Genomic DNA, 24860 nt, shown 5'->3' with positions numbered 1-24860 from the left:
GAAATAAGTAGTTCGTCGAACTAATAAAACAATTCGTCTGAGCATTAACAATAATGTTTAAGTTTGAAATGTTAAAAACCAAATGTAATATGCTTTCGTTTGTTACGGTTTTTATCACGGCACCTTTTTTTTTTTTTTTTTTTCCCTACAGTGAGTGTATTTCACCATCGGAGAAGAGTTCCAAGCCCGGCAAAGATGCCAATGGCGACAATCCCAAAGATCAGATGGAAGATGGAATCAAATGCCTCATATGCATGGTAAGCTTAATTTTTAATAAAATTTCCATGGAAGCTGCAAAAACTGGTGGATAAAACTGTAGTAATTAAATATGCTTTAACACATTTTTTTGTGTTTTGATAATTAATTATTTTGTCTTTGGTTCAAATATTAAGAAGCCAAAATAAAGATTATATGTCATAAACAGTTGATTTATAATCTTTTTTCTTCTTAATTTATTACATTGCAAAAATTAAACGTGAAATACCTTTAAAGCTTATTATTTTTATAACAGTTTATAGTGTGTTCTTGTGCATTTGTGTGTTTGGTAAAGAAATTCAGATCAAAAGGAATGCTGAGTTTTTCGTTAATATTTATGTTTGCCATGTAGTATCGTCTAAGAATGAACAATTTAAGTAAAAAATTTAGACATGCAATTTTAATATAAAATAATTTTTACAAATAAATAAATAAAAAATGTTATGACTAGGAAAATAAAATTTAAATAGGGGCTAAAAAAAGTGTTTTGGTAAAGCATGCTTTGTAGAGGCGATTAGGTTGCAGGTGGGAGAAAAGTGAAGTATGAGCTGTGCTCTCTCTAGGATTCGATCACTCATTTCACGATTGATAGCCAGAAGTGTTACCACTTACATCACGAGAACACGCACGGGGAAAACACGGCAGCTTAATTTCTAAAAGTTTCAACGAAATTAGAAATTATAGTAACTGAAACGTATTAATTTACGACTTGTTATTTAATGCAAATGAGATTTACGTTTTCTTTTGAACATTTTTTTTTTTTTTTTTTTTTTTTTTTTTTTTTTCTAGTGATTTCATGAACTTCATATTATAGCCCATTTATTTGACTTTGAATTTCCTCTTTCATTTCATCTTCATATTTTTAAGGCTAATAATAAATTTCCTTATATGATCTTAATAAATAATTACTAGGATATTCTGTTTATTGCAAACGCGAAATGATTGCTTTATTACCGTACGTCTTGTTCTTATTGATTTAGAAGATATTTAATCACACCATATAATTTGATTGAGCTGGTAACACCGCGAGCGACGTTTACGGTTAATCCAAAATTATGGATAATCCAATAACAGGTAAAAAACAAAGAAAAGAGGAAAAATTATAATTAACAAGAAGTACTATTAGCAGTTTACCTGTATTTCCCAGCAGTTTGTAGTTAAATTCATCTAGTTATGTAAATTAAACTAGCATTTAAAATAAGAACATTAACACATCACAAAGCAGCACGGAGGAATGCTTTTAATAACATTTACTAACACTAACTAGGTAGAATATAAGCACGAATCACAAGTATTACGGAAATTTAAAGTTCCGTAATACTTGAGATTCGTGTAATTTTTATATCTCCGTTTCTTCTCAATTCAAGGAAAGAGTCGAGACCGAATCAGTAAAATCAAGATCGCAGTAACTTATTATCCGCTACATATTATTTCGAGCATATAGTAGATTAATTAGGTTTTCCGAAAAAAGAAGCTTTTGGAACCAATCATTCCGTTTTCCGGAATCGAACCTGAGACCTTTCACTAGTTATAACTAATAAAAGTGAGTTATTGCTCTACTGCGTTATTGCTCTACTCGTAAAGCAATAACTGATGAAAGTGAGTTATTGCTCTACTAGAATTATTGCTCTACTAGAGTTATTGCTCTAGAGCAGAGCAATAACTAGTAAATTACATGTGCAGAGGACACGTAGAGCAATAACTAGTAACTTACATGTGCAGAGGACAGCCTGTAGAAGAATGCTTTCAACACCGTATATTTCAGTGAGAAATGCTGCGTTATTGCTCTACTCGTAAAGCAATAACTGATGAAAGTGAGTTATTGTTCTACTAGAGTTGTTGCTTTACTGAGTTATTGCTCTACGAGTAGAGCAATAACTAGTAACTTACATGTGCAGAGGACAGCCTGTAGAAGAATGCTTTCAACACCGTATATTTCAGTGAGAAATGCTCTGACAAAGAAAACACTTGCGCAACTTTGCAGAACACTGCACTGCTGCTAACACGTGCATCTATGTTGGTGTCCTGAGACAAAATGTGTGAGTTAAATTTAAAAATATCTTCATAACAATTTGGGCCTAACCACGCACGTCTTCAGTTTAGAAGTAACGTTGATTCTGATAGAATCAAGCAGGGTAGCTCTTCAGTTGTGTCGGGATTATGTAATGCTTTAAATTTCCGTAATACTTTCGTGTTTATATTCTACCTAGTTAGTGTCAGGAAATATTACTATATATGTGGGAATGAAAGTACTTTTCCCCTTGAATAATGTTTCACTTTGGTACTTTTTTCCTTTGAGATAATTTAAATAACGTATGGTACCAGTTTTCAAATACATTATTATGTATAAATTTAGTCGCGAAATGTAATTATTCAAAGGTATATTTGAATAGCGCTACATTTTGTTTCCAAACTACATTTGATCTTTGTTATGAACTTTAATCCTGATGTGTTAAATATAAGAGTTCTCCGACGCAGCTGTTTTCGGCATTCAGCATGGGAATGTTTGCTTGAATCTGTAGTTGAAAAGACATTTTATAACATTGTCGATGCTATTGAAGACTTATCTGACTTTCTAATTATTACTAAGACATGTGTTTGCATGATTTGCACGCGGAAAAATCAATTGTTCATCTATCCAGTTGGGAACGAATAACCTTGACGGCAAGCTATGCAGCTGACAAAATTCCTCGAAGTACTTCTTTTGATTCAGTAGTTTCCTCTCTTGGGTCCACCTGTCGTTGAATCTCTCTTCTGCTGAAGCAGTCAGCGGATGATAATAACAATAGACCCCAGAAATAGTTCTATTATCCAAGTCGGAGTTGATTAAGTCTCTCCACAAAGTAGCTGAAGATTTATAGACACTCACGCATTGACTGTGACCTGGAGCTTCCCGTCTCATCAGATAATTAGCTGTTTTATCCGGCATGTACCGGGGATAAAACGGTCCCATATTATAATAGGGGGCCAGTCGAGCTCCTTGAAACTCTTTGGCCAGGGGTGGTCCTCGGTTGATGTAGCGTGGTATCGCATCTCCAATTCCGCGAACGTGGCCTTTGTAAATGAAATGAGTCGGTTTTTCGGACGGTACCAAAGATTTAGGTAAAGGGTTACCTTCTCCCAGCGTGATTTTTGTGCTCTTTCCGTCTGATTTGCATGGAATCCAATTCTGCCGCAGAGTTTTCAGTCTCAAAGCTTCATAATCTACTGGTTGATAGGGCAACCAAAACTTCTGGCGGTATTCGTCGTCGTAGCGGTTAAATCCATGTTCGAGTTTGTACCTAGCTATTTCTTGAAGGAAATGATTATAATCTAAAGTCATATGCTCTGATTATTTTGCCTAAATCTAATTTAATTATAAATACAGAAACTGTGCTGAAATTTTGAGAAAAATAATAATAATTACTTTTCTTTTGTCTGTTGCCAGTAATATTGAATGAAGAAAAAATTTTAAAAAATATAAATTTCATTGCTTTACAAAGCTAAAACTGTTCACGAGAATTTTTCCAGAGATTTACATTTGCTAACCTTTTTTTTTTTTTTTTTTTTCCTGGGATTTTCAAGAGTTTTATTTTCCGCGCCAAATAATTCTCAAGTTTAGAGTGAAGGAAATACTTTTATTTTTTACTTCTATATAAGAAAGTATTAAATGCTAAGGAAATTTTGATAATTTGATTAAAATTTCCCAGTTAATGAAATTTTACTCTTCAGACAGCTTGTCAGGTATTACCAATGCGAGAAGCATAAGTTCCTTGCAAATCTTCAACCCTGCACGAATAATTAGCTCCTTCCCAAAGTGTTACCATTCGACGTGATATAAATCATCTAATTTATCAGATTACAAAATCTTAGCAAACTAATTTAAAAGCATATACTGCAATTCGTTTTAATTTAGATATTTAGTACCTTCATTTACACAGGCATTTACACAGGCCATCCTATTTACACAAGTAAGTAAGGTAAAGTATTCGGTCGGAAAATTCCATATTGAGTTTTCAGTGAATTAGCAAAAATTACGGTCCCAATAAAACGTTTTACTGTTTTTAGAATTACTTCTATGTGTCTCTTTGGGTGCGACTGTTTTTTCGTTCATGATAGCTCTTATATAAAACTTCTAAACATTTCTATTTTCTCTGTTTAAGCTTTATACATTCATATAAAGAATTGATTAGATTTTGGGTAAAATTGGACAACCAGAAGTCATACTTTACTTGAAGCCCATAACAGTTTTTAATGAATAGCTGTACTGAAATATAATCCAAAACGTTTCAATTTTAGTATTTAAACTAAAAACTTTTGACTAAAATTGATAAATTCAAAAAATGACATTTTACTTGAAGCTTCCAGCTTCCAACAGACTTTTGTAAATATATACATTATAAGATAATAAAAAAATTCTCAAATGTTGTATTTAAAATGGGATTGAGGACAATATATAGCATTTATAAGCATTAACCAAATGTTTATAAATGCCAAACCAAATAAACAAATGCTTATAAACCTCGTTGCATTTGGAATTATACCAAATGCAACGAGAATGATGAGCGCTTTTGTGTCAAATCACTTTTCAAATAAAAGGATGTTATCGCTATCTATTTTTTTTTAAAGAGTAATACAGCGATTGTCAAAAAGATACGTAGGAGCAATTAACATTGTACTGGGAATTTTAAGGATATCTCGATTTTAAAGATTTTGTTGTTGAATATTATGTATCATGAGTGTGAAGAAAGTAATGTTCAACAAATAAAGCTAAAATGACAAATAAAAAATCTGATGTGTACACTACATGACTTCCTTGTACGGAATATTAAACTATACGCATTTTTTCTTGCATTTTATTTAAACTTATTAGATTGAATTAAACCTACTTCGTCGACAGCGCATAAACCACAACAGAATAAATGCATTCCTTAAAGTTCACTTTGTTTAGCATAGCGACACTCTGGCGCTAGGTTTATTTAACAATATTATATTTCGTTCATATCATAACTCAGAATGCACAAAATGTATATCATTTAAAGAATTATCTAATCGTTGCACATGTTCTATTCAAATACTATAATAAAGCTAGAACGATGTATAAAAGAAATTAAGCAAATAAAACAAAAAAGAAACAGTTTTTCACAGACGATTGAGTATTTCTCATTCAATTAATTCAGTCCTCACTTCGCGAGAAGGCAAAAATACATAAAAACTCAAAATATCTATATTAAAAATTACGAAGTAAATCTCAAACGCTTATTTCCTCGAAAAAATTCCAGAAAAAATTAAGCATGATTTAATTGGCAATAATAAATGAATGCGTTATCTTTGTTGTTGCGAAGCTAAGTTTCTCTAGATTGGCAACAAATCCACTAGTCTCCTGTTTCAAATGTAAACAAACATCAATGGCCGCCATTCAAAACAGGCTGAATGGCTATTAAACAACTTTAAAATTGCTGATAATTCTAAAAATATTGCACGCAGATTTACTAAAGGCATAAAATCCTTAACCGGAAGATAAAAACAATATCATTCAATCATTTTTAAAGAAAAAAATGTACAATTTACAAACATATAAGAGTAAAGAATCTGAGTTCACTGAGCCGGGTAACAGAGTGGATATATATATAAATATATTTATATACGTTTGGTGCGGTCGATTGCAACCAAAATACGAGGTGCACATCTACATGTTATAGCAGTCCTATATACAAAATTTCAACGTTCTGAGGCTACTCGTTTGTGAGTTATGCGAGAGACGTACGTACATACGTTCGTACAGACGCCACGAAAAATTCTCTTCAGAATTAATTTTAAAGCAGTTTTATAATTTTTTGGAGGAAAGGTGTCTTTTATTCTGTCCTTACGCACAGATATCAATCAAAAACATCGTTAAATTACATTCGATAGCGGTCAAAATGGATATTTTCGTTGAAATATGTTGCCTGAATCTTTTCGCTATTACAATACTTCCTTTTTACTTCGTACAAGGAAGTAAAAAGGTGATCATCTTATTAAGAAAACCGAATGCCGATACCATAAACTGAGGAAAGACTGAAAGAAATGCATTACAACACTTGGCACTCTATCGGGAACTCTGAAGATAAGCTGCTTTTAAAAATTCTGTGATTGTTAAGTCATTGATTTGCGAATCTGGAACACTGTGTGACCATAGGTACTACGATCTGTACGATATTTTCAGATCAAAGCAGCAGAACGAATGTGTACGTGAACACGTATGGATATCATAGGAGAACAGAATCTATTCCGATTGGCGGGAGGTCGTGTGTTGGCCATATCAGACTATTTAAAATAATCTAATTAATTTCTATATTTTAAAATGCATTTAATTTATAAAATATCCAGCTTAAACTTATGAAAATATGGAATATAACTGTAATTAATAAAAGATGTTTCTGGTGGTATACATTTTTAGAATTCTCTTTCTCCCTCTTTCTCCTTCCCCTGTTTGCAAAGCCAAGAAAGTATCCTAATTAGCTTCTTTCCGTATTTTTCAATCGTTTGAAACTGAGGCTCTGCAGTGAACTCATTTCATTATTGACGAATCTTTCTTCTGAAATGATCTTCATGATCTTGAAAGAAAATTTTTGTGATCTGGATAACTCAATCTACAATTAATTCTTCCCATACGGGTAATCACTTTCTATTGCTGCAAGATTCTTGTGAGGCAAGAGTTCTTAGCTCCCCCTGCCCCCGGGGAAGAAAAGCGCTTTAGAACCAAAAATTTCTAAAAAAGTAACCTACATTCAAGCATGTGATTTTCTGTCCTTTTGCCGATTACTTGAGCTATAATTTCAACAATTGGTAATGGAAATTGGTAATTTTTTTTTTTTTTTTTTTTCTTGTTTCATCTGCGTTTCTGCCCACCAGCGGCCGAGCGGTAAAGTCGCTGAACACTGGTAGTTCGGTCCGAGGTTCAAATCCCGCGAACGGGCTGGCTGCATGAGTGTTTTCGTGGTTTTCCCCATGTGTAACGTGTATACGAGCCAGTTTCCCTTAGAAAGTCCTCCACGAAGGCATCCCTCCCCTTAGGCAGATAGCCCTAGTGTGCTTTGCCATAATTAAATACACCAACACCATCTGCGTTTCTATTTAACCCTCCGCGTACGGCACCCGCGATTTCCACGGGACACGAAATCCGTCTCGTAATACGGGTCGCGTGAAAATAGTCGTGCGTAAGTTTTTTTATCTTATTTTCAATACAGATTCCGCTTTTTCTCCGTTTAGGCTAAGAATATTGTAATATTTATATTTTATGCTTCGGTTTGCACCTAGATGGCACTACAGGTTTGTAGCATTGTAAGGGAGTACACTTTTATATTTTTATTCCATACACGCTAAAATCGCGTTAGCCGTATTATATTCTTTTAAAATAAAAATAAATAAATAAAAAAAAGAAAAAATTAAAAAATTAAAAAAAAAAAAAAGAAAAGAAAGGAACTACTAAAATTTCTGCATTATTACTAATTTTGTTTATAAAGATTTGAATAGTAATATATGAAGACAGAAAATATTAACCACTTGCGCTAAAAAGACGTGTCACGCACGTCGAGATACTTTTGTCTGAAACCGCGAGCAACGTGAACACCACGTCGATAGGCATTTATCGCAAAAATGAGAATAACGGGTGCTCACGTCGCCTAACAACGAGATTGTTTATTTCTCGAGTTACAGCTCTGGATTGCACTCGCAGACGCGAAGCGGCGTAAATGAGACACTTTACCGCTTGTTATATTGTAGCGCATGGCACCGCAACCGTGAAGTTTAGTCGTAGCGCAAGTGGTTAAAAAAAAAAAAAAAAAGCTTCTTTGGGCGTAATGTAAATTTTGAAGGCTTTTAGATTTTTTCTTTTTCATTTTTATTTCATTCAATTTTGTGTCCCTAAAAGAATTTATGACACGAATTAACTAATAAAAAATTCCTGTTGATCTATTTTTAAAAGGACAAAGAAGGAAAAAAAGATCAAGGCAGAATATCAGTTTCTTTCTTTCCCCTTTCCTTTTTTAGGGGGAGACTTTGATATATGAAGATTAGGAAATGAACTAGGTTCTATTCAATTTCCTGTAAAGCCGGACAAACTTATATCTGAAATAAGGTGCGGCAATAAGGAAGCAGCTTCACTTTTTAAAACCCCCTAATCAACCTTAAGCAACGTATCTGGGGGTGTCTTCTTCAAGGGCAACAAAGCGTAGTAGCTTAACGAACACTGCGCGACTGGCTGCAGATAGACCACCGCAGTTGACGTTTCCCGAAGTCGATAAATCTTTTTGCCTAGTCCATCAACCACCCTTGTTACCTACAACTCATTTGCTCCCACCGACCTGGACAATACTTTCATTTATCTTTAACTTTAGCTACCACTTCCCTTTGACCTTCTAAAGTGGTGAATGAGATAACAAGTGAATGACGGATTTACGGCCAAGGATGAAAAAGTGGGCGTGACGTTATTTGATAGATTGCTGGGAAAAGTCTGAGGTTGTAAAAGTGTATGTCTTTCAAGTCCTCATTTACGAACTCAGATTAACGTGTGTAAATTTTGAGTTGTATTTGAGTAAGGTAGAACGGTGCGTTCAAGAACTCATTAGCACTTCAGAAATAGCAATACATATCATCACTAGGTGTTATTTATTGTGATTTAGAGAAAGCCTCATAGGCAACTCAAGTCAATTTGAAGTTAATCTAAGCTCAGAATTCTTGCAGAGTTGAATTCATTCATTGGAAATCATTAGCAATTATTTTTATATCAAACTAATTACCATTGAAGGCTGTTTGTTATGTCGGAAAGACGCTGAATATTTAAAAATCAAGAAAGTTGTATATTTAAAATTAAAAAGCCGAAAAATAGAGGAGAAATTCGTAAAGTTCCCCATTTTTAAAATTAAAGCTGTGTTCAGTTGGACCTAAGAAAACTTGGCCACGTGCATAATATCATATATGGTAGAAAGATTACAAACTTGCGCAAATAATGGGCAATATTCGTAAAAATCCTTGTAAACTTATTGATATTTTTTTGCATCTACTGAAGCGTTCCGGTTTTTTAAAATTGACAAATGGCCTATTTTGGAAGCAACGAAGATCTACATTATGATTTTTATATAATTTTATCTACCGAAATTCTTTAAAGGTTTTTTAAGAATGTACAAATTATGACACCCCAAAAAACTATTTGAAGCGTTTATAATAATAAAAATCTCATTTACAGGGTGAAATGTAAGGTTTTTGGTTACATTATAAGGTACTTCTCCCACTTCCCTAGCATCCTTCGTGGTGTAGTGGTTCTGCACGCTGGGCCGGTATTCCAGAGGTCCGTGGTTCGATTCCCGGCGAAGGCGGTTGCATATTTTTCATCTTTTCTGCATCCAAAAATATACCTAATGTTTCTAAAGTGGCGCCCGAACTAAAAGGGTTGCGAATGATAATTCTCCCCACTCAGGATTTGGCGACTAGGTCCCCTAAAACCCTAGTCACCCTTTAAAAAGGAGAGTATATAAGGTATTTCTCCCACTTCCCTAGCGTGCCTTCGTGGTGTAACGATAGCACGCTGGGCCGGTATTCCAGAGATCCGTCGTTCGATTTCCGGCGAAGGCGGTTGCATATTTTTTATTTTTTCTGCATCCAAAAATATACCTAATGTCTCTACAGTGGCGCCCGAACTAAAAGGGTTGCGAATGATGATTCTCCCCACCCAGGATTTGGCGACTAGGTCCCCTAAAACCCTAGTCGCCCTTTAAAAAGGGGAGTATATAAGGTATTTCTCCCACTTCCCTAGAATGCCTTCATGGTGTAACGGTAGCACGCTGGGCCGGTATTCCAGAAGTCCATGGTTCTATTTCCGGCGAAGGCGGTTGCATATTTTTCATCTTTTCTACATCCAAAAATATACCTAATGTCTCTACAGTGGCGCCCGAACTAAAAGGGTTGCGAATGATGATTCTCCCCACCCAGGATTTGGCGACTAGGTCCCCTAAAACCCTAGTCGCCCTTTAAAAAGGGGAGTATATAAGGTATTTCTCCCACTTCCCTAGAATGCCTTCGTGGTGTAACGGTAGCACGCTGGGCCGGTATTCCAGAAGTCCATGGTTCTATTTCCGGCGAAGGCGGTTGCATATTTTTCATCTTTTCTACATCCAAAAATATACCTAATGTCTCTACAGTGGCGCCCGAACTAAAAGGGTTGCGAATGATGATTCTCCCCACCCAGGATTTGGCGACTAGGTCCCCTAAAACCCTAGTCACCCTTTAAAAAGGGGAGTATATAAGGTATTTCTCCCCACTTCCCTAGCGTGCCTTCGTGGTGTAACGGTAGCACGCTGGGCCGGTATTCCAGAGGTCCATGGTTCGATTCCCGGCGAAGGCGGTTGCTAATTTTTCATCTTTTCTGCTTCCAATAAACCTAATGGGTCTAGAACATAAATATTAAATAATAGATGATAATTGTCGATTTTCTTATTTTAGAATTTTCAAATTAGCATAAACTTTAGTTAACTTATTTTCATAATCTGAAAATATTCAAGAGGGGAATAAAAAAAAAATTCGAATATGTAAATATATAGCGCATCTGTAAACATTACAAAACCTATCAATGTAAAAATAATGAAGAAAACCTAAGTAAGAATAGACGATCAATAATAAAACTGAAATTACTTCCTCAAAATTTTATACTAACTTTTCTTTGCCCGATTTAGGACAGATAAACTGCAGTTTTTAGGAGTTAGTAAGCGTTGTCTTTCTGAATATTTCTCATGAAGCTAATTCGGATGTAGCTAATATCTTGCAGAAAGCAGATGCTGTTTGTGTAGTTCTCCAGAAGCAGAAGTTTCGTTGCAAAAGCCAGTCTGAACTTTCAATGTTACCAGACTACCTGAATACGTCTGCAAATGGTAGCATTTTAGATATTGAAGTGTAATGCCAATATCTGGAGATACCAAACTAATAACAAGTATAGGATCTAAAAAAGCAATGTCATTTTAAAAGTACAGGAATAAATAAGCAGTGGATTTATTTTGCTATAGTCTGTTGGTCTAAGTAGTTAGCAGATATAATGACTTAAAGACAAAACGTACGATAGTACTCAAACGTTGTCAGTCTGCTAGTCAGTTTATTTCAGAAGCTTATAATTTTTATCATGCAAGCATCTGCAGAATATGTCTATTACTGACTAACTACTGAAAAAGAAATTAAACAGAGTATCTTAGAGTTGCTTTCTTGAAACAAGTAATTTCATATCATTCGCAGTTTTAGAAGAGTGCTTTTATTATTTTTAAAGTGTTTCCCACTTAAATTCTGAAAACTATACAAGGACTTATTTAGTTTTACTAACCAGTAATTTTATGTTAATTATCTTTACTGCCTTTCTCATCTTCCGTTTTCCTGCCAAAATGCTAATTTCTAGTTCGCGTGTATTCAAATGAGGTAAAAAGAGAAATTTAAAGGAAGTTTTTTAGATTGTAGAATCAGTGTTTGTTCCGCCTGCTGAAGGCCACGTTACTAGACGAATCTCTTGGTAGCAGTTTACTTGCGGCGTTGCGTTATTCTGTCCAACTTGTGCGCGTCCTGTCTGTGTAGCTTGTTTATATGTGATATTCTTGTTTATATATTATTTTTCTCTCTTTGTGCTTATTTGTTTTTGTGTGTAATTTGTGTTTTATGTGTTCCATGTCATATTTTTAATTAATTTAATGTGTATATTAATGTGTTTTATGTAACTGCTGTTTGTAATTTATATATACAGAGGCTGTTCGCACATTTTTTAGACGATTTTGGTAAGCGGTAATAAAACATCGTTTGCTGCAGTAGAAGTAATTGCAATTGTGCTATGTTTTTAAAAGTCAAAATTATCGTATGTGGCTTGAAAATTTTGTTTTTATTCAAAATGGCGAATTTAACAAAGCTGTGGTTCGAAGGCTACATTTACACTCTTTCCGAATAGAAATATGCATACTCCTTTATCCAAAAACGATGTGAGAGTCAGGGTTTTGTGATATCTAAAGCGTCGATAGGTAATATCATCAACATGAAAGGAAAAAAACGTCAAATTGGAGCCCCAAGTGGGACAAAAATTCCAAACAAGTATCCAAGGATAAAAAGAACATCTTCGACTATTGCAAAGGTACGTTGTTTAATGTTAAAAGAAAATCCCCCTAGTCAAAGGACAGTTGAAAAATGATTAATATGCTCGGTGTCCACTGTAAACAAAATGATAAACGTTGATTTAAATCTTAAGAAAGCGAAAAAACGCAATGTGCATCGTCTTCTTCCAAAGCATATCTCTCAACACAGGACACGCTGCAGAATTCTATTTGAGAAACACTTATCCAAAGAAAAATGGAAAACAATTGTCAGAATAGATGAAGCATGAGTGTATTTAAATGACTGTAACAAAAAAAGAGCCATTTATTATCATAAAAGGGCAGAAAAAAATTTAAGTACATGGTTCAAAGAATCGAAAGAAAGTTTTTCTAAGGGATTCATGATAGTTGTTAGTTTTTCTTATAATGACAAGTTAAAAATAAAGAGAGTGCAAAAAATGTCAAGATTAACTCCAAATACTATCAGGAACATATTTTATCGACGATTTTTCTGAATGAAATAACATAGCTTTACCCACAGTGTCATCCATCTGTGAGACTCCATCAGGACAAAGCTAGCAGTCACACATCAAAATCCACTGTAAATTTCCTAAAAGAAATGGAACAAAAAATTGGTATCAAGGCCATACCCTTCACTGATATCCCTACTAAATCTCCCTATGTGTCACCTATGGATTTTTGTGCTTTCGGACTTTTAAAAACTGCATTATCCGAACGTTGTCCCAAGACCCTAACAGGACTCTGGAAAGCTGTTCGGGAGGAACGGGATAAAATACTTCTTCTACCACTTCAAAAGGCATTATTATCCTGGAAATTGCGGTGTCGAAAGATAGTTCAGAATGAGGGATGTCAAATAGAACATTTAAAACACAAGAATTTTATGTAATTTAGTTTTGTGAATACAATATACATCGTCTAAAAACTGTGTGAATAGCCTCTGTATAACATATGTACTACGTTCCCACACAATGTCTTACATCAGTTATAGCCCCTGTATGGCCATGTAACAAATTTATTTAAGATCCAGATGAATTCCCGGTGCAGCCTCCTGGGGCTCCAGTGAGTTGTTATTTGTAGATAGTGGAGAGCGCGGGACATATGCCTGTTTACCTATGTTAAACACCAGGCGTCCCCGTCTTCCGTCACTTGTACCTGTCTGTGTAGCTTTTGGCTAACTTACGATTTACTTAGTTAAGTTTTTTAGTTTGGAGTTGCTCCATAAATGTAAGCGCTAGCAGTGCCTTCTGTTAATCCGCTGAGTTAAATAAAAGGGTCTTTTATACCAAGTCTCTGCTGTAAATTCTAACGAGAAGTCGCTTACGTGCAAGGTCACTAAAGTGAACTGAAAGAGTTAAATAAGGTATCACTGAAACAAGGTAACCGTGTTGGATTTTACTAACCTTGTCTTACGTGTTCCAGAGTTCCCATATAGTTTATGTTGCCAAAGAGAGTGAGACTCTATAACTAATTAAAAGCTTAAGTTTCTAATAATATGTCCGAAATGTTATTTTTAAATTAACCTTTGAATTATCCTCATCATATGAAAACTTAAATTACATTTTTTAGAACTGCTGAAATTATTTTCAAAAGTTTAATTTGAAGTAATGTTTCACATTTCGTTGTTTTGATCAAAGTAAGAGAACTTCCACCGTTTGTTTCTGAGTTCTTATTATTGATATAAATTTATAAACTAAAATTCTTATTAAAGCCTTTTAGAATTTTAAGTTATAAATGTGATTTTTGATAATTAATTTTTAATCCTTTTTTTTTTTAAAGTTGCATTCTTCCACTTTTCTTTTTTAGGAACCTTTCATCAAGCCCGTTGTTTCTATATGCTGTTGGCATGTTCATTGCGAAGAATGCTGGTTGAAAACATTGGTAAGTTAGCAAATTCACATTTCTAATTCTAAATTGCTAAGTTGCAGAAAAGGTGTACAAATCATTTTTTCTCATCAAGCCATTTTTTTATATTAATTTTAAAATTTCCTTTTAAATAAAAGAGAAACTTTAAATCTTTTTTCAATTCACGTATATTAGAGTGTTGGCAAAATGAGTGTAAACTTTGCTGCAGTGAAAAGTCACGAAATATATTATTTATATTTTTACTCTATATGTAACTATTTCTATGTTCTCAATGTAATTTTATATCCAATTTCTGTATAAAATTATCATGCGAATATTTTTAAAAGCATATAATCAAGTCAAATAACTTTATTTTTAAGGGAAATGAGTTGTAAGCTAAAAAATAATTAGAAAGTTTCAGAATCTTCCTGAAGTTCCATAAACGAGCACACACATGCATACCATATGCTCATTTTATTAGAAGTCTTTGTTTTATTCAGACATCGGAAATATTAACAATGTGCACAGTGTTATGCATTTAAAAATTTTAATTTTTTTGCCAAGCACGGATGTTGTTTTGAAAATTCTTCTAATGAGACATTTTCTTAGCAAATATTATGATTACTGAATGCATAAGTTAAATTATTTAAATCATGACATCTGTATTTTTAATTTCACTAAATTTGTTCAGTTAATTTTTTTATATAAATTTTCTCTAGCTTTTCGAAAGTAGAAAGAGTTTGTGAAATATGTATCACGGCAATATGGCAAAATTGGGAAGAAACAAGTACAGTAAGACCCCGCTTAACGCGGGGGATACGTTCCATCAAAGTAGAGCGTAATGCGAAACAGCGCTAAACGAGGCTATCTTTACATGTAAATATTGGGGTTAGGGGAAGATGGCTAGGAAATTGGTTAGGTATTAAATTTAAAAAGTATGTTTTTTTAATAAAAATAAAACCAAACATTTATTTCTTAAAGCCCAAATTAATACCACATTATTATTTCTTGCAAAAATAAAAACAAAATATAAATAACAAAACGAATATTCTTAAAAAAAAAAAAAAAAAAATTTCTCAGTCAGTCATATTTAGTTAGCCTTCCGCGTTTTCAGTGTTCTGCCTTTTTGTGACAAAAGCATCTAATGTTGTTTGCCTTTTTCTTTTGCGTTGTTCTCTTAAAAGTTCTTCATAAACGGATAGAGCATCTCTAACACCACGCCTTATTTTTGAGCTCCTGTCAAAATTCGGATCATTTTCAATGAATTGATCCATTATTTCAGTTATGGTAGACAAACTCCTTTTTACAAACGCCATCGAAAGTTCTTTTTGCTCTTCTCCTGAATCACTGCTGTCAACATTTTTGTTTTCTTCTTGTTCAGTTAATTCCTTGAGCTCATCATTAGAAAGACTAGCCGCTGCTTCTTGAATTATTTCTTCGACATCTTCCACATTTACCCCTTCAAAATATGTCTGTACAATACCGCACCAAACAAGAAATACAAGTACACTCTTTCGGATATGTATTTGAAACCTATCGCTGCTTAATATTTCGGGGAATCCCCGTATGCTGCGAGCGATTTCGTGGAATCCCCGGGTTGAAATAAAAGAGCGCTAAACCGAAACAGCGCTAAACGAAACAGCGTTAAGCGGGGTCTTACTGTACTTGTATTCTATATGGAAAACTTTTAAGTGTTCAAGAAGAGGAATTTAAAATCATAGTGCTTAAAAACATATAAGGTATTTCTCCCACTTTCCTAGCGTGCCTTCGTGGTGTAGTGGTTCTGCACGCTGGGCCGATATTCCAGAGGTCCGTGGTTCGATTCCCGGTGAAGGCGATTGCTCATTTTTCATCTCTCCGGTCTCCAAAAAAAAAAAAAAAAAATCGTAATGTCTGTACAGTAGCGCCCGAACTAAAAATGTTGTGGATGTTGACTCTCCACACCCAGGATTTGGCGATTGGGTCCCCTAAAAACCCTAGTCGCCCTTTAAAAAGGGGAGTATATAAGGTATTTCTCCCACTTTCCTAGCGTGCCTTCGTGGTGTAGTGGTTCTGCACGCTGGGACGGTATTCCAGAGGTCCGTGGTTCGATTCCCGGCGAAGGCAATTTCCCATTTTTCATCTCTCCGGCCTGCAAAAAAAATCCTAATATCTCTACAAACATATAACTTAAAAATAATGTTAAAAGTAACAACGTTACTATCTCCGCCTATATAAGGACAAATAATGTATGTACCAAGTAGTTCCAGCTTCCAGAATTGGGAAGATAGAAGAAAGCGCAGAAATGGTGGTGGTTGTTGTTACTTATGCTCATTTGTGTGACAGTAACATCAGCCCAAGCACACGAAATTCCGCGGCGCAAGGAGAGTAAGATTATACCTGTCGTTGGCAACAGCCTTGAGCACTTTGCGAATGACAGTGCGATTTAGCTGAGTTCCTTCCGTCGTTTTAATGGAGAGCGCCCCTGGGGCGGACGGGTCCAAAGGTCTCCCACCCCTCTCTCCTTCCACCAAACCACACGAGAGGACTTTCGCCGCATGTTACAGTGCCGCCATGCTGCACCGACACTATACATTTACAAACACCCAGGGATTCGAAACCGGGCCCTTCCGCACAGCAGTCAGCGACGCTAACCAACTATACCGGTTGGAAAGCAACTGCATTATAAGAAGATGCTTACTTTGGTTTTCCTGAGCTTTAGTGAAACTTAAATTTCCTGGATCTCTTTGGAGCACAGCTGGGCTGCTGGTTGCCGTCGTTTCTGGCATGAAAGAGGAGATCCACAATGATCAAAAGATGGAAAGGGCCAGGCGAGTCGGATCTTCATCAGATTCTTACGGGTTGGAAGGCAAAAATGGTGTTTGTGATGCTGAGTGAGTTAGGCTGAGTTACAGAAAACTGCTTGAAAGAAGATGCAAGAGACTACGTAAAACGGAGGATCATCAACCAACATCTTATTGTATTTTGGAATCGATGAAGTTCCCACGTCTTAAACTACTGTGTCTATCTACTTTATTGTCAAAGGTTGAAATCTGTTCATTTGCCTATGATTAACGTCGAAGGCTTAATTGCCGAAACCTGTACTTTTGTTCTACAGTCTTTTGTAGACAGTAAAACGTAGTACAGAACGACTAAATTTGTACTCGTATCTGCAATTTCGCCTTTTGTTTCATATTTCTTCCGAAAATCGAAAATTAGCTTTAGATTTCTTTTGTTAACAGAAAAAAAAAGATATTGATTCATATCTTTCGTCAAAGCAAGATTACAAGCAGTGAACGTTTGCAAAGCGTGAGATACTACTATAGCATATTATCAGGCGAATGTTGCATAGAGAATTTGCTTTTATTGTTTACATATCTGCTTTCACAAGATAAGCATATAACAATTAACCAGTGATGACGATAACAATGTTTGACTGCAATCTCTACATTCTCTACATATAATAAAAGAAAGAGTCTGTGTGTCTGTCGTTCATGCTGCGCGTAAGCTAATAGACCCAGGGTTACGAAATTTGGCATATAGGTGCATCTAAACAAGAGCCAGTGCACTTCGAAGCGATTTTTTTCAAAATCGAATCAGATTTTTTAAATTTTTATCTTTTAGATTTTATCGCATCATTTTGAACAGTTTCGTTCTTTTAGAAATGTGGTTTTGAAAACAATTTTTCATTCAATTGTATACTGGACTGCTGACTGTTGAAAATCAGCACTGTTGCCACTTGGTAAACTGAGGGCGATCATTTTGTGAAGTTTTTAAATTTAATGTTTCTCTTGGGTACTGGACGTTTGTTTGAGACAAGGCAACGGGAAGTTGGTTAATTTACTTATTAGGATAATTAATATTTGCATTAAGGGATATTACTTATTTCATTGTAATTTTGTTATATGTAATACAGTTTTTAAAAATATGTTTTTTTTTTAATGAAGTTGTTCTGCAGAGTAAAATTCTGCGCAGTTTTTAAATTTAACGTTTGTTCCCTTCAGGCGCTTTTCCGGTACATTTAAAAGCCGGACGAAGGAAGGAACTACCGGCTGAACCATTTAATTTACAAATGTTTTCAAATCCTGGAAATTTTTTGCATGCACTGTTCGCTGATAGGCATCTTCTTTACAAATAAGAACAAACAAAAAAATTCCACATTTCTATAATTGAATATTATTTCGTTAAAATCAAAAATCAGTGCTTACGTATTGTTTCTGGAGCCGTGAAGACCATCCCGATTTATGCCATGTTTATGTTAACTGGTGATAAACCCTTAAGAACCGTAATCCAAGAGAGGAATTAAAAAAAGAATCCAATTTTTTTTTAATTCTCATTAGAGTTTCTGGATGTCTTTCACTGTGGAAAATGAAGTCACTCAAGATCTGACTAGAAATCTAAAGACTCAGTTGGGCTTTCTACAGAGAGTTTTTGAGTTAAAAAATTCACTTTGTTTAATGAATGAACCAGAATTACTTGTTCCACTACAAAATCCAATAAATTTGAAATCTTTCTGGATTAATCTTGATCTGGGTCAAAAAGTAACGAAACGTAATACGTATCCGTCTATTTTGAGAGCCCTCGCTTTCAAAGTATTAAATATTTTTTACCCTGAGACAGAGCGGCTTCGGATCTTCACTGATGCATCCCTCCTGTCTCGATGGCCCTAATGCAGGTGCCGGAGTTTTCTCCGAAATTTTCTATTTCTTCATCCCTGTGCGCCAAGGTTCTGCGTTTGACGGTGAAATTGCTTCGATTCGCACAGCTCTGTACCAGCTACCATGCCACTTTGAAAACTTCTCAAGAGCTGTTATACTCAGTGTTTCCCGAGCTGCTCTGTTGATTATCGTTTCAGATAAAAATCCCATATCACAGGACATATTGGATTGCCGACATTATCTACAAAACCTGGCTTCACTTGAGAAAACTATTATCCTCCCGTGAGTTCCTGCCCATTGTGGGATTCCAGGTAACGAGAAAGCCGACTTCTTTGGCAAAAAAAAGGTACTTTAATCATGCAGAATATTTCTCATCCTATGCCTTTCCATACTGTTAGGGATCTTATTAAAAGATCTATCAAAGTACGTGCTCAGGAAGATCTCTATCATCGTGTTTCTCGTAAGTCTTGGAATAATGCTATCCCGAATTTGTGTAATGGCCCAAGGCGTAGAGCGGTCGCTGAATTCCACCTTGCCACCGGACATGACTGCCTACAATATCATCTTCATAGATTCAAAATTTTTTCCTTCTCCGATATGCTCCTCTAGCTACACACTACAGCTCTGGAGATGCACTACAGCTCTGGAGAGGTGGTGGATGCCGCACATCTACCCCACTGTCTTGCTCTGCGCAAGACTTCTCTCGCCCAGCTTTACTGGGAGGCAAGAGATATGTTAGATTAATGGACTCTGTTACAGCTGTTTTCTTTCATTGTATTGCTGTACTTCATATTCTTTGTTCTTGTTTTTTTGCTGTAACTGTTCATAATCTGCCACTGGAAATAAAAAAAAAATATTTCGTTGAAATTTATAATGTATTTATTCATTGTGATTTTTTAATCTTTTTTTTTTTTTTTTTTTTCCGTATTATTATTACATCTATTGCTGTTTTTTTCCTCTTAGGGAACGAAAAAGCTTTGTCCACAGTGCAATATGATCACTTCAGCAAGAGATCTCCGACGGATTTACCTGTGACCGGTACCTGCAGCTCGATAAAGGTGCTTGCAACAACAGCAAATGCTAGTCAAAGATTCACCAATAGCTTTCGTTCTGTAATCCACTGCCCAGTGTTATCTTTCTTCTGCTTAATCCCAAGTGAAGAATCCTAATATTTTTAAACTTTATAAATCCCAATCAAAATTTCTGTAGATCAATGTAAATCACTGCTGGGATTTTTGAGTTTGGACTTAAATGTTGATAAAAGTTGTATTCTCAGCAATAAGTTCAGTCGCTAGCGTCGAATTTCAAGTACGTTCTGTACGTGACTAGGCCTGAACGGAATTTGCAACCGCGAATTTTATTTATGATCTGTATATGAAGTTTCTTCTATATATGCACGAATGTCGTTTTCCAAAATAATTTTGATAATTCCTTTCAAAAATGCATTTAATTAAACCATCTTTTTTCCCGAAAACAAGATAAATATTATTTTTCCCCTCCATGTCGTTCTACGGATTTTTTTAGAAGGCAGCATTCAGTGAATAAGCGAAATTTTAAAATGGTCATATAATAAGGAAATAAGGAAGATAAGGATTTGTGATAAAGAGAAAAAAAGCAGTTTTTTCCCATTACATAAGTTTTGGATTTTTTTTAAATGTCTGAAGAAATAGTCGTTATCAAATAGCATCATTATTCTGGTAATGAATATCTTCGTTTAATATCTTTTATTTAATTATAATGCGATTTTTTTTGATATTTTAGTAATGTGCTACTTTCATTGTTTCCTTTCCATTAATAAATGACTCATTTTACTCAGTTGTCTAACAGAAACAGTTAAATTTTCGCAGGTTATATTACATAGTAAAATGACATCAGTAGGAAACTGCATGCATATAAGTAGAAGAAAGCTTTAATATATGAAAATTTATATATGCTTTTCGGAAATTATAAATAATTCTGAAAATTCGAAATCTTTTTAAAGAAATTAGTTTTCTCTCTTTTGAAGTAACGGGAAGTACGACAAAACATTAAACAAACTTGACTTCTAGAAAAATTATGTACTATAAATTTGAAAAATATGAATAATTATTAGGAACTAGATTTTTGTTATCACATTAATATTCTTGAAGATGTTTTCAGGTATTCACCTAATTTTCATAAAAAAATAAAATTATTAATTCTAAAATTTTCTGTCTTTGGAAAAGAAAATCGTGTGCGAGAAAAATTCTAATGCCATGAATTCAGGGAAATAGCATTTTGAATTTTAAGAAAATCTGAAAACTTTTGTAAATAATAACATTTTTTTTTCCTTAAATTTTATAATATTATTTAAGGTGTATTTTATTAGTAAACATGACTGAAAAAAGTGTTCATATAAGTCTCTGCAACAGGATGTAATTTTTGTTTCTCTACAGAGAAAAGTTTCCACTTATTCTAAAATGAACTGATTTTTCTTTAAAAAATTGTTTAAGATTTAATTCAAAATGCTATTAAACATAAAAATATCTTTCTTGCTTGATAAAAAAAATTGTGTTCCCACAATTAAAGTATACCGTTAAAAGTCATGTGTTTGTGGTTAACATTATTAAAAAAAATCATTGAAAAAATATTAAAAACATTTGGTTAAACCTCTGTTATTTGAAAAATGAAAATCTGAAAAGTCACCTGATTATTAGTAACAAACCAAAGCAATCTAAAGTAAAGAAAAGTGAATTGAAATTAAAACCGCATTTAAGAATCAAAATATCTATTTTCATTGATAATCTTATTGATAAAAATAGTAACAAATATTTTAAAATCAGCATATTTATGAGTTCTATAACTGCGCAATAATATCCTGCTTTATAAAAATACCATTATTTAATTCATAACTTTACTGTTTTTTTTTAATCTTTGATGATTTACATCAATTGCAAATTATATGTTCGCTTTTTTTCCTTAATATTTTCAAGCAATTCGTCATTGAGTTTTGATCTACTATTTAAATATCAAGCTAACTGAAAGAGAAAAATCTTAAATTAAAATTTTAACTTGAGCATAAAAGCAATCTTAGATTCTTCCAGATTTTGAATAAAACTTTATCAATTTCATTGTGTGACATATATTGGTCTCTTTTCTTCAGGAGTGGAAACTACGGAAAGGCAAGAAATTTCTTCCCCTGTTAAAGATGGTTTTATGTCAGATTGGTCTTGAAATCCATAGTTTTATTCAAAATATACAGATCAAGGTTGCTTTTTTGATTGATTTTAATTAAAATTAAGATGATGTTTTCTATTAATGAGCTTTAAACGAAAATTAGAAAATTACCTAAGCCTGTAATTCGTTGTATAAATTAGAGAACTTCCTAATTTTCCATATATGCATATTTACATAGTGCTTATATAATGCACGTACGATGAATATGCACCGCATAAGAACACCTCTAAAAATATTAAATTTTATTTACACCTTTAAATATATTACTGCCAAAATCTTGCGTATTATTGAGTTTGTTATTTTTGTGCAATCTCTTTTTATAATGAGCAGAGAAATAAATCCATCTCTGATTATAAACAGATAAGCAAATTTGTAAATTTAAAAGTAGTCCTGAATATTTAATATTTTTAAACCAATAATTTACTTCAAAAATGTAAAACTTATTAAATAACTTTATTTATTGAACAAATTTTAGAATATTATGTTATTAAAAATGTAAATAAATTAGTTTGTGAATTTTAAGTTCAATGTTTGTTAATTACACACGAATTATTGATTACCCATGAAAAAAATCACTTATTTGAAAGGTGAAAATTAGACATTGTTATTATCTCTGTTAGAAAAACATGCTCTGGGAAACATGGGTTGTTGTTAAATGTATTTTATTCCTTTATTATTATATAACTGTTCATAGAATAGAGTCTCCCTTGTATAAAGTGTTCCCCCCTTCCGATGGCTTTGTTAAATTTCTGACTGTTTCTCCCTTGTGCTGTATAATTTGAAGCAGAGTTTGTAATATTTATGTTATGTATAAAGTAAATAAAAATACTTGTGTGAGTAAACTAAAGTTATTGTTGTTTCTTTAAATATAATGTGTATTCCTCAGATTTTAAAATCGTATCAGTTTCAAAAGGCATCTCTCAAAAGACTTAAAATGATAAAATACATCCAGCATTTTTAAAAACTGATTTCGATTTATTATCGTCAAAATTTATCCATGATGGCATCTCTGCCACGCCATATGTATTGTACAGAATGCATGTTACATTAGCTGAGAAAATTCATTATTTTAAAATAATTAGGAACAGGGAAAATCTGCGATTGTAAGACTTTTTTTTTTTTTAACCACGCTTATATTTCGAAAAGAATTATTGCTTCGGAGCAACTACCGTATATTTCTGAATATAAGACGAGAAGTAAAATTATGGTACAGAAATTCACCCGAAACTGAAAAATCACTCAAGATACCGTTTGATAATGAATCAAAATTAAATCATTTAAAAAATTTAGAAAAAAAGAGAATACTTAATCATACTTTTCAGTTTTAAGATGTACCTTTTCTCCTAAATAAGCCTGGCAGAGTACATCTTAAAATCAAGAGTGGATTCGTCTTAAAATCGTAGATATTTCTAGGTTTACTAATTTTCCCGAAGCAATAATTTTTTCTGCTATTTTCTACTCTTTTTACTCTTTGTAAAGAGTAAAACTTTCTATTTCAATCAATAGAAATTTATTGCTTAGGAGTAATTAGCAAACCTAGAAATATCTTCGATTTTAAGAAGAATGCACCCTTGGTCTTATAACGTACTTTGCCAGGCTTAAGGAGAAAAGTTACGTTTTAAAACCGAAAAAGTATGACAAGTATTTTCCTTTTTCTAAGTTTTTTTAATAATTTTATTTTCATTCATTATCAAAATGTTCAAACGGCATACCGTAGATGATAATAATAATCAGTTTTTGTAAGTTTATGCGAGGTAATATACACTCATGTCCATAAATTAAGGATAATGCAAAATCAGGGAAAGAAAGAGTTAGAAGCAAAACAAATTTGGCTTATTTCTAAAGCTTATTTATTAAACAAAAGGTAAAGATGCTATATGTCTGATATTATTAAAAAAATGAGGGACTTTTTCTCCCTGGAGCAAATTGCAAAAAAAACCTATTTACAAAAAACCAATGTTACATGTTTGGTATGATTGTTAATACATTGTATGTCTCCCAGACGATGCAATACAGTCCGTTCAACGCCTAGGCATGCTCAGTATCAAATTATCGATCTGATCTTCGGGGCTATTACACCACTCAAAAAGCAATGCTCTCCGAAGTTCCGGTAGACATGTAGGAGGAGGTTGACGGACTGCAACTTGTCGGCCAAGCATGTCCCACACGTGCTCTACTGGATTCAAGTCCGGTGAGAATGCTGGCCAGTCCATACGGGTGATATCCTCCGATTAAAGGCATTCGCTTACTATGTTTGCACGGTGAGGATGGGCGTTGTCATCCATAAACACAAATTGTGCGCCCATGGCGCCCCGAAACAACCGTACATGTTGTTCGTTCCAAGATGACGTCCTGATAGATCTGGCTTGTCTTGGTTCCAATTTGAACATACAGGTCAGTTCTGGAACCCAGAATAATTCCAACCCAAACGAGCACTCCTGCACCACCGTAACGGTGTCGTTCAATGATGTTTTCTTGGTGGTAACGGGTACCTGGAGCTCTCCATATGAAAGTCCGGCGAGAATCAGACTGCAAGCTAAACCTGGACTCGTCGGAAAACATCACACAAGCCCACTGTTGCGGTGTCCACAATGCATGCTCTCTCTACTCCAGGCTAACCGCAGTCGACAGTGAGTTGCAGTAAGTGGAACGCATCTGACAGGTCTACGAGCATATAGGCCAATCTGCCCTAAGCTTCTGTACACGGTCTGCCTTGAAATTGTCGTACCAGTGGCTGAAGAGAGCTGACGAGACAGGTCTGAGGATGTGCTCCGCCTGTTTCTTTTGGCAGTAACTGCCAAATACCGGTCCTCATTCGGCGTTGTAACTCTGGGGCGAC

At 34.2% G+C, this 24860-nt stretch overlaps 1 protein-coding gene and 1 non-coding gene across 3 annotated transcripts in view; both read left to right on the top strand.

The window, feature by feature from the left end:
- LOC118201311 (E3 ubiquitin-protein ligase Rnf220-like) overlaps positions 1-22862 on the top strand; it is a 126359-nt gene extending 103497 nt beyond the window's left edge. For both annotated transcript variants that reach the window (XM_085818024.1, XM_085818026.1), the window contains exons 13-15: positions 152-257; positions 14151-14225; positions 19790-22862. In XM_085818024.1, coding sequence (XP_085674150.1) covers positions 152-257; positions 14151-14225; positions 19790-19861 — 253 coding nt within the window. In that variant the 3' untranslated portion in view covers positions 19862-22862. The remainder of the gene's footprint in view (positions 1-151; positions 258-14150; positions 14226-19789) is intronic.
- TRNAI-GAU (transfer RNA isoleucine (anticodon GAU)) lies at positions 15953-16026 on the top strand. Its single transcript has one exon. It is a non-coding gene; the product is annotated as a tRNA-Ile (tRNA).
- Positions 22863-24860: the final 1998 nt, after the last annotated feature.

Source organism: Stegodyphus dumicola, chromosome 6 (assembly GCF_044657685.1).
Source record: "Stegodyphus dumicola isolate Sdum_Otavi_A_Nest chromosome 6, ASM4465768v1".
Taxonomy (NCBI): Eukaryota; Metazoa; Arthropoda; class Arachnida; order Araneae; family Eresidae; genus Stegodyphus; species Stegodyphus dumicola.
This window is presented reverse-complemented; position numbering and strand designations above follow the sequence as displayed.